We start from the raw sequence: 10,906 nt of genomic DNA on the forward strand, positions 1-10,906 counted from the left end.
TATATCTTAAAACTTGGTTTCAAAATAAGGCTAATTTTATTTATACGAGGTTGACATGTAAGTTATGTTGAGTTATAGAGTATTGGAAAGATATACACGGTTGTGACGGCGTTCAATTTTTTGTTTTAGAGGAAAGAAATCGGATCGTTCAATTTTATTGCAGAGAGAGGTACACAAATCGGACAATCCGATTTGTGTGGAGCAGAATTTCGTGGATACTGAAATCGGATCAAAATTTTCTGTTAGTACACAAATCGGATCCAGAGTTTTTTGTCAGTAAATAAATCGGATCCAGATTTTTTGTCAGTACACAAATCGGACCTAAGATTTTCAGTACCTCCAATCAGACGGTCCGATTTGTCTTGCAGCCCTCATACCTTGGTGAAACACCATATACTTTTATAACTCTACTCTACACCAACTCTCTCTTTGTATTAAAATTAAAAAGTTCTCAAAATAATATATAAGCTTTGTGAATAATAATAATAGGAAAAGTATAGAGAAACAATAAAAGTATTAAAAAATGTGAACAATGAATATATTAAATGTTTAATTCAATAGGTACGCAGATGATTACGTACGTTGATTATTAGTTGGATGGTGGTTATTCCTTTTAATTCAGTTTACTTATGCTGGATGTTCAATTTAGTAGGTGTGCATATAGTTATCCTAATGATAGAATTTAAGAGGTAATTTGAGGGTGGAATATTTTTTTTACTTTAGTGAATCAATTCTAAAATCTATTGTTCACATCATTCACAAAAATTATTGTCTACCTAACAAAATCGATAATAATAATAATAATAATGTCTTATAATTTTTGTTAACATCATCCCACTGTTTTTCACATTTATTATTTCGTTGGTAAATGTCGAAATCTAACTATAATTTATTGATTTGAAAGAATAAAAGAAAAACAAAAAAACTCATCAGGATAAGTATCATGCATACCTATGTTATATTAATGGGTTGGACACATGTTACCCTTGAGTAGTAGTTTCCCTCCATCCCAGTTTATTTGCTATATAATCCTCGATCACCTACTTTTCATATCAAACTGAACCAAATTCACAACCAACCTAGGAGAAGTCTCTGATCACGCAAGAAACTGCTCATGCTCAATAAAGTAAACAGAAACAATTAAAGTTATTAAAGCCACACCTTAATTAATTAGTTAATTACCATATAAATAACACTTGCAACGAACAAAACCCACTCTTAGCATCTTTCAAACCAGAAAGAAAAAAGATGGAACCAACAAGAAACCATGATCATCATCACGGTGGTGACCATCACTTTATTTTCCGTTCCAAGCTGCCCGACATTTACATCCCAACCCACCTCCCTCTCCACACTTACTGCTTTCAGAATCTCTCCCACTTCAAGGACCGTCCTTGCCTCATCAACGCCACCACCGGCGTTACTTTCACCTACGCCGCCGTCGAACTAACCGCCAGAAAAGTCGCCGCCGGACTCAACAACCTAGGTGTTCGTCAAGGCGACGTCATCCTCCTCCTCCTCCAGAACTGCCACCAGTTTGTCTTCGCCTTCCTTGGCGCCTCCTACCGTGGTGCCATCGTCACCACCGCCAACCCCTTCTACACCCCCGCCGAGGTCGCCAAGCAGGCCACCGCCTCCGCTGCTAAGCTCATAATAACTCAGTCGTCGTTCGTGGACAAGGTAAAGGATCTGGCCAGGGACAAACACATCAAGGTCGTGTGCATCGACGCGCCGCCGCAGGGGTGCCTTGACTTCTCGGAGCTAACAGAGGCGGATGAGGGCGACATCCCTGCCGTGAAAATCTTCCCGGATGATGTAGTTGCGCTGCCGTATTCGTCCGGCACGACGGGGCTCCCAAAAGGGGTGATGCTAACACACAAAGGGTTAGTGACGAGCGTGGCTCAGCAGGTGGACGGAGAGAACCCCAATCTGTACATTCAGCACGATGATGTGGTGGTTTGCGTGCTTCCACTGTTCCACATTTACTCGCTGAATTCGGTTCTGCTGTGCGGGCTTCGAGTAGGGGCTGCAATAGTGATAATGCACAAGTTTGAGGTGGTGGGGCTGCTTCAAGTGGTTGAGAAGCACAGGGTGAGCGTTGCGCCATTAGTGCCTCCGATTGTTCTTGCGATAGTAAAGAGCCGGGAGGTGACACGCTACGACTTATCGTCCATTCGGATGGTGATGTCCGGTGCGGCCCCATTGGGTAAGGACCTTCACGATGCTTTTAGGGCCATGCTTCCTAATGCCACCTTTGGCCAGGTACTATCAAAAAAAAAAAAAAAAACTCAGATGCAATTAATTTTATCTTAATCTTTATCTTCACCGTCCCTAACCGTTTCTTTGCCCTACCAGAAATTATTGCATGATGTTGTTATGATGTAGACCTTTCTCTATCCTCAATTATTTTACATCCGAGATATAAAATAAAAATTAGGTTTTCAGGAAAGAGCAAATTAAAACCTCTATTTTACTTAAAATAGTACCTTTCAGCTTGAAAAGGAACTGTTTAAGCAAAGAACCAATTTTTATTTAATTAATAATGAGCTACGAAAAGAGAAAGAGAGAAAAAGAAAACTAGGTGCCAGAAGTTTTCTAAATTAGGAGTGTTGAAAGACTTTTGATGAACAGAAACGTAATGTGATTGCTATAGTCATTGGGACAGATGAGCAAGCAAAGGCAACAAAAGTAACTACACAGACACATAAATTAAATGTATGAACAGCCTTTAGGATTCGTAAATCCGGTGTGTCCTTGATGAGCAAGCAATGTTACGAAACTGCCCTCGCTCAACACAATAAGCATGATAAGATTATTAGAGCGTGTGTGCATGCAGGGTTATGGGATGACGGAAGCAGGTCCAGTGCTTTCGATGTGTTTAGCGTTTGCAAAGGAACCTTTTGAGGTGAAATCATCAGGTGCGTGCGGGACCGTCGTAAGAAACGCAGAGATGAAGATTGTGGATCCTCTCACGGCTGCTTCCCTCCCCAGAAATCATGCCGGTGAGATTTGCATCAGAGGCAACCAGATTATGAAAGGTACAATGTCGTCTCGTAGGAGGAAAAATTTCATTTTTATGCCCAATCACATACATATTCAATAGAAACTTATTCTGTTCATGTATTTCTGTTGTTCATGTATTTCTGTTCACTAAAAATATTTTTTTTAAAAGACGTTTTTACATGTGTGGTGTTATTATTTCACATTTTTATTAAATTGGTTAATAATCTATTTTTTAATAAATTAAAACAAAATCAGTTTAATATAAAAACCATAATAAATCTAATTATTTACATTATAATTATTAGATTCGGTCTAATCTAATTTTATTATACAATTTAAATCGAATATCTTTAAATTTTTTAATAAAAAGATAAATATATCATTAACTTTTTGTTTTGCGGACATTTAAATTTTTAAAAATTTAAAAATATAATTAGATTCCTAAAAAAATTAGATTTATTGTTATTATTATAAAAAAATCGATTTTATTCTAATTTATTATGAAATTTAAAAATAACCAATTCATTGATACGTCCAATAATAATGCGACACGTAAACGTTTTTAAAAAACGTTTTATGCATTTTTATGAGAGTATCCGACCTATTTTCTTTAGTGCGAAACTATACGTAAGAGAATAAGTTGATTCTATATTATATAAAAAAGAGAAAGAGTTCAAATAACACATTAATCTTCTTATTAGAAAGTCAACAAGACTGTATATTATATATAGCTGCGACATAATGTTATGGATGGGTAGGTTACTTAAACGACCCTAAGGCGACAGAAGATACCATAGACAAAGAGGGATGGTTGCACACGGGTGATATAGGATATATGGACGACAACGATGAGCTATTCATCGTTGACCGCTTAAAGGAGTTGATCAAATACAAAGGATTTCAAGTGGCTCCCGCTGAGCTCGAAGCTATGTTGATTTCTCACCCTAACATTTCCGATGCAGCTGTTATAGCGTAAGTTCTATGTATCTACATAGATATATAGATAGATTCCCCATATTTATTTGTTTTCTTGATTATTGTAACTACCACAACGTTACATTAATTGATTTCAGCATGAAAGATGAGGCAGCAGGAGAGGTTCCTGTTGCATTTGTTGTAAGATCAAACGCGTCTAAGATATCGGAGGATGAAATCAAGCTATATATCTCAAAGCAGGTAATTGAGGAATGAAATACATACCGGGAGTGCTAGATAAATGATGATCATCTTGAATAACATAAACAACTACCAATCAAATAAAAACATATTACGCCTTTAAATTATCTATCTAAATTTTAATATTAAAATAATCATCCATACATCTAGTGAATTAAACATCTAATATATCTATTATTTATATTATTTAGTATTTTTATTGTCTATCTATATTTTTCCATACATAAATTACCCTTGAGCACTTTACTTTCCCTTTTATTTTGTTGAGTAATGCTAAGTGTATATTAAAATCAATTATTAAAGTCAGCTACTAATATAAAAGATATGTTAAAATATAAATATATATTGAAAATAAATTAAATTATATATATATATATATAAATATATTGATGGTTAATTTAGTGTATAAATAGTATTTTTGTATTATGTTATACAGTTGATTTTTTATTTTATTTTTTGTGACAGGTTGTGTTTTACAAGAGAATCAACAAAGTTTTCTTTGTGGATTCAATCCCAAAGGCACCGTCAGGTAAGATTTTACGAAAACACCTCAGAGCAAGGCTTGCATCTGGCCTTGAAATTTAGTCCTAATTAGAAAGTTTTATGATACGGCCCAAACTACTTGTGCATATTGGAGGCCAATCCATTTTCTTTTTCTTTGTCACTAGCCAGGGTGGCCCACTATTACAAAAGACACCGAACAATCGTTTTTGGGTTTTCTTTTTTATCTCGAGTCTGTAATATAAATCTTCCAAAAACTATTTGATTTTGTGTCCCTGTAATCATTATATAAAGTCGTGGTATCATATTCACCAACCACTCTTGACATTTATATAAAAATATATTTGTTAATAATTAATTATATATTTAAATTATTTTTAATTAATAAGATAAAAAAATTTCATGTTTAGTTATTAAAAGAAAACTAATATTAAAATGATATTTATTATAAAAAGTGTATACTTAACGGGATGGTATAAGATTTATTTGTAATGATTGCTTGACAAGAATCAAGCTCATACAAGTTGTTTGGGCTGAAATTTCCAACGCTATAAAAGACCAGAATATTAATGTACTTTAGTCTATGAATAGAAAGAATCTTTTCATTTAGGGAGCCCTATTTATTATTATGAGTTCAATTAAAATATTAACTAATTAGAAATTTATATGCAGTTGTCTTCATATATTGAAAATGATATTTAAAAATTATTAGATAATTTTAATAAATTTGACTAAATTATTATCTAACAATTTACAACTATCAACTTCATATAAAAATAACTGAATATGAGTATATTCACCTTAACTATATTTGGATTCTTGTTTGTTATTGTGAGTTTAATTAAAAAATTAATTATTTTTCAGTTAAGATAAAAAATTTTAAAATTATTCTTATATATTAAATTCTAAATTCTAATTCTCTAATATTGAATTCTAAATTATAAATTAGTATATATTTTCATGTTCTATATGGGATAATATATAAAAATATATGAAGTTTTTTATTAAAAAAATTAAACAAAAAGTATATATAGTAATTATTATTATATATATTTTATAAAGCTATAATTAAATCAAAGTTTAACTGTTTTTAATGTCAAAAATATTAAAAATAATTAGTATTTATCTTAATTAATTTGGATTGGTTGAATAGTTATTTCACTTATCTGTTTAAGTAGGTATTAGAAGTTCAAATCTTACATTGTGTGTATAGTAACATTGACTAGTAGTAAATCACCATTAATAAATAGAGTTTCAATCTGTGATGGATTAGTTATCGACCTATAGAATTGAAAAATACCGTGAAGAATAGTATTTGTCTTTAAAGTAGAATAATTTTTCGTTAATAGCAATACTTGTGAAAATTTATTATCTTTGTTAAAATTTATTTGAAATAGTTTTATTTGTTGGTAACATATTAATTCTTGAAGTTGGTATTATCATATTCATTCTTGAAGGTCATAAAAAAATATATATATATATTCATTCTTAAAGTCAAAACAATATAATTAATGTTGTTACTTGTTAAAATTTCACATTTTATGACATGCTAAGTTTCAAAACTTATAGACTTACGCCTTATAAAAACTAATATATTAATTAATATTTCTCGATAACATTACCGAAATATCGTTGTTGAGTATTAGCTTGTGTGAAGAAAAATTATAATAATTTTTGCTATTCAATATATAATTTATTCTATTGAAAAATAAATTATTATTTTCTAAATTATTGAATAAAATTTTATCAATATTTTATACTATTTTATCTAATAATAATTGCAATTAAAAAAATAAATGATCGCATTATCAATATAATGTACAAAATAAGTTTTTATTTTAAAAATAAGTCTAGTTAATGAAATAAAATTTAAAATAATATTTTTTTTATTCGAATTTAAAATTGAATCTAGAATTGATTAACAACTCACATTTTTTAATTTTAATAACAAAAAAATTAGTTCCATGCAAAATATTTAGCATTTAATGATTTCATCCTCGACGCCGTTACTTTTGCTCGGCTTCGTTGGCTGTCGCCATGTCGGTCGTCTTATGAGATTTTGTCTCCAACTCTTCACCTTCCCCTTTGCAACAACGCCATCCTCGATCAATGTTGTTGCTGATCGTGCTTCTCACGCCACTCTAGCTCGCAGTTGTTCTGCCGCTGTGAATGTCATCTTCTGCCCCAGCTGATTTGCTCCTTCATGCAGGCTAGTACCAGATTTGGACCCTTCAATCGTAGATCTAGATTTTATATTTCTGAATTTTTGGATTTGTTGTGATTTTGTATTTTGTTGTGTTCTGAATTTAATAAATTTCTACTTGAAGTTTTGGATTTGGTTGATCCTCATTTTTATATTTTATTTCACACATTCTTACACTAAGCCAAGCTTTTAACGTAAATTTTGAATTTTTACATACACACTACCATAAAAATGGTGTTTAGCCACCAAATTTTAACTACGAACACTAAATCGTGATAAAAATAAATGAGCGTGTCTTCTATTTATCATGAAACATTACGACAGTAGCTAAAATTTAATCTTTTGCTATAAACAATATTTTTCGTAGCTGTATTTCTTGCTTACATTAACGTACCATGGCTATTCTGTCTTAAATAAATTAATTTTCTAAATAAATTTATTAATGTATAGTATCATTTTTTTAATATTCTAACATTAACACATATTTATGAAATTAAATCTAAAAATATAAAAAAAATGAATTTAGATAAAATAAAAAATTATAAAAATAAAGATAATATTCTAATATTTGAGTTAATTATAAAGATAAAATTTATTTAACTAAAATAATATAATTTGAATAGATAATAAAAAGTTCAATAATTTGTAAGTATAAAATTTTTTTGGTTTTTATTAAAAATAAATTATTTATCATTTTTTGAATTTAAAAAAATGAGAATAAGTTAAAAAGATTAGTCTTTATTTATATAGTTTAGTATATATTATATATTTTTGTGAGTACTGTACTCTTATTATATGTATAATTATCTTTTTAAAAATTATGTTGTGAAATTATGAATTAAATTTTTTATTTTTACTATTATTTAATTGGTATATTCTATTAATTAATTATTTTACAATTATTTTCAGTTATAAAAAAATTAATACTAATTAATTTATGAGTCACTTGTATAAAAGTTTGAAATTTTATTAAGTAACAAAGAAATTAATTTATAAAATTTCTTATAACAATTTTATCTGATAATTAATTTGTCTAATGTAATAAAATTTTAGTAACTAATTTAGTAATTAAAATTTATTAAACATTAAAATTTTCAGGTAAAAGTATTTACAAAATTTACTTAATGTATAACTCTTATTATATTGTTTCATGTATAATAGATAAATAATTAAATAATAGTATATTGTTTAAATCATCAACTATCAACTGCATGAAATGAGAGATTGTGAGGGTCATATATTTATTAAAGTAGTTTTTGGTTATTTATTGTTATTGTAATAAAAATTAAAGATAAAAATATTACAAAATCAAAATTTAAATTTAAAATTTTTATTATATTTGACCATTAAAAAATAAATAAATAACTATTGTGTTAAAAATAAAATAATTTAAAGTATATTTAGTATTTAAAGAAATATTCTTAAGATTAAAGAAAGTTAAAAGACAATTTAAATAACATTGGTCAAGCTGAATTTTTAAAATTTAAAATTTTAATGTGCGCTTAACTTCTGAAGTAGTTTTTGGTAGAAAGTAGTTTTTGGCAGAAAGTTAAAATTTTATTAAAGTAGTTTTTAGTAGATTTTTTCGTGAAACAAAAACATAATAATTCAGAAGAGACCCTTTTAGTAGAATTACGATAACACAGAATATCAACAACAATGAAGAATTTGCAGAAAGTTTGGGTTAAATAAGTCTCAACCAGTACCTACCAGAAAAGATTATAATGACCCTTTAGTTGTGAATGTTAAAGGTATATGAAATTTCAAATTTTTTACGTGATTTTTTGAATTCTAATATTTAGTTTATTTTTTTTATTCAATTTTATATTCATTGCAGACACTATGGGAGAAATTACAACTGGCAAAAGGACGACAATTCAAGTTTGGCATTTGAAAATGGATGAAAAAGACATTATGGAACTTGATGGGCATGGACAAAGTCGAGATAATGACGTAAATTTATTGATACGATTTCTGGGTGTAATGGCTCGTAGAGCAACGCTGTAAATTGGAAAGGTCTTTGGTGTTGAAAATATATGATGTGTGATAAATTTAGAGAAACTGGATGAAATTTTAGAGAAAAAGCTATGGATATGGCAGCTCTATACAAATTTTTATTATCAAAATACAGTGATAAAGTGCCTAGTTTATCCAGTGATATGTTAGATATTTAATTGATATATTTAATAAGTAATAGTTGAAATTTTAAATATATTTAATCTAGAAGGGATTAGAATTTATTTTATTTATGTTAATTTTTTTTATTTCTTATTATATATAAGTTTAGACTATTATTATTATTATTATTATTATTATTATTATTATTATTATTATTATTATTATTATTATACTGAATTCTTATTAATATTTTTTTATGGAAAAAGTTAGATATTATATATTTAAAAAGTTTGATTTTTGTTATTAATGTAATATATATAAATATAATTTTAATTTAATAAAATTGTTCAATTAAAACAAATTAGCACAAATTAGCCCTAAATTGTATGTGAAAAATATAGTGAGTTAGCCACAAAAATAGTGTGATTAAATAATCCAACATTAGCCACAAAAAAAATGTGGCTGAAAAACCCGACCTGCACAAATTAACTACGGAAGTGTAGTAGAATTATACTTTTTTATTTAATTATTCTTATTTAGCCACGGCATTATGCGTGGACAATGATATATAAATCGTGGCTCTTTGAAGGTCTCCACGATGTTTAAAATTGTGGCTAATAACGCTAAAATCGTGGCAAATTGAAAATGCAACCTCTCGATTAGCCACAAATATTCTTTCGTGGCCAATGTATAGTTGCTACGATTATCTTAGAGTTTAGCCACAATTTTTTTCGTAGCTAAACCCCTTATTTCTTGTAGTGACAATAGTATTAGAAAAACAAAAAAATAGTCGGAACTTTTTTATTTAATATTTATTAATTGTCACAACAATTAATAAATATTAAATAAAATAAGTTATAATTTTTTTGGCTAATTTTCTTTTGTTACCAACTATTTTCTTTTTACAGAACTTCTCTTTGAATTTAGATTTTTAATGCACTGATAAAATATGGAAGCAATAATTCAACATAGGTGCCATGAATACTTTTTACATAAGCCAATAAATTATCATAATATTCTAAAATTGTACCAAATTATTTTTTAATTAAATCTGATAAACTACCATAAAAGTTAAAAATGATGGTGAATAAAAAACCTATTATAATGGAAAGAATATTGAATAGAAAAAATAAAAGTAAATCAAGAAAGAATTGAACTAAATCAGAAAAGGAAGAGAGAAGATAATTATATTAAAGAAAAATTAAAAAAATCACTAATTTCATACAGAATTAATTATATTATTACTATTCTTAATTTATAAAATTCTACTAACAAATAAAAATTATCTCATTATAGGCGATTGACTCACTTTTACTCCTTACAACCTTCATATATATTGATCGCGCACAAGTTATTTCTAATTAGATGTAAGCTGGCATAGTTTGAACGTTCGTTGAAGTTCTTAAGGGGTTGGACAACTAATTTAAACACATTTTAAATCACCACAACAAACTTATAATACTTTTCTAAATAGTAATATAAAAACGTGTGCTACTTAACACTATTTATTAATAAGTTCTGATAGTTTATTTCTCCTTGTAAGGATAACAATAAACACGAGTAAGTACACATAACTTATTTAAAGGTAGTGCTATGCTGTGCATTATGTATAATATTGGTTACATGTTCCTGTTTAATAATTTAAGAAAATCTCTACTGATTCTCTAACTCGTGTATAAACAAATTGTTCACATTTGTCCAATGTCTCAAGATGCATGTATGTATACCTTTTTTTAATGTATATACCTTATTGATTTATTATATTGACTTGATGTATATATAACTAACCTATTTTTTATTCTTTTTTCCATTCTCGGTTTGATTATATGTACCAAACTTTTGTTTGCTAAAATATCTGCTTCCAATATTTATATCAACCGGCCTTTATTTCACACTCCATTTTTG

General features: G+C 28.4%; 1 protein-coding gene across 1 annotated transcript; it reads left to right on the top strand.

The window, feature by feature from the left end:
- Positions 1 to 798: 798 nt before the first annotated feature.
- LOC112698272 (4-coumarate--CoA ligase CCL1) lies at positions 799 to 5,034 on the top strand. Its single transcript, XM_025751592.3, has 5 exons — positions 799 to 2,262; positions 2,837 to 3,038; positions 3,762 to 3,975; positions 4,077 to 4,179; positions 4,645 to 5,034. Exons 1-5 carry the CDS (start codon positions 1,249 to 1,251, stop codon positions 4,762 to 4,764), a joined length of 1,653 nt encoding a protein of 550 aa, XP_025607377.1. The 5' UTR covers positions 799 to 1,248; the 3' UTR covers positions 4,765 to 5,034.
- Positions 5,035 to 10,906: the final 5,872 nt, after the last annotated feature.

The sequence above is a fragment of the Arachis hypogaea genome, chromosome 1, assembly GCF_003086295.3.
Source record: "Arachis hypogaea cultivar Tifrunner chromosome 1, arahy.Tifrunner.gnm2.J5K5, whole genome shotgun sequence".
NCBI classification, from domain to species: domain Eukaryota; kingdom Viridiplantae; phylum Streptophyta; class Magnoliopsida; order Fabales; family Fabaceae; genus Arachis; species Arachis hypogaea.

Coding starts and splice junctions, on each gene's coding strand:
- LOC112698272 (XM_025751592.3), top strand. CDS start 1,249: ATGGAACCAACAAGAAACCATGATCATCATCACGGTGGTGACCATCAC. Junction 2,263..2,836: donor CTAATGCCACCTTTGGCCAG/GTACTATCAAAA, acceptor GTGTGCATGCAG/GGTTATGGGATGACGGAAGC. Junction 3,039..3,761: donor AGGCAACCAGATTATGAAAG/GTACAATGTCGT, acceptor ATGGATGGGTAG/GTTACTTAAACGACCCTAAG.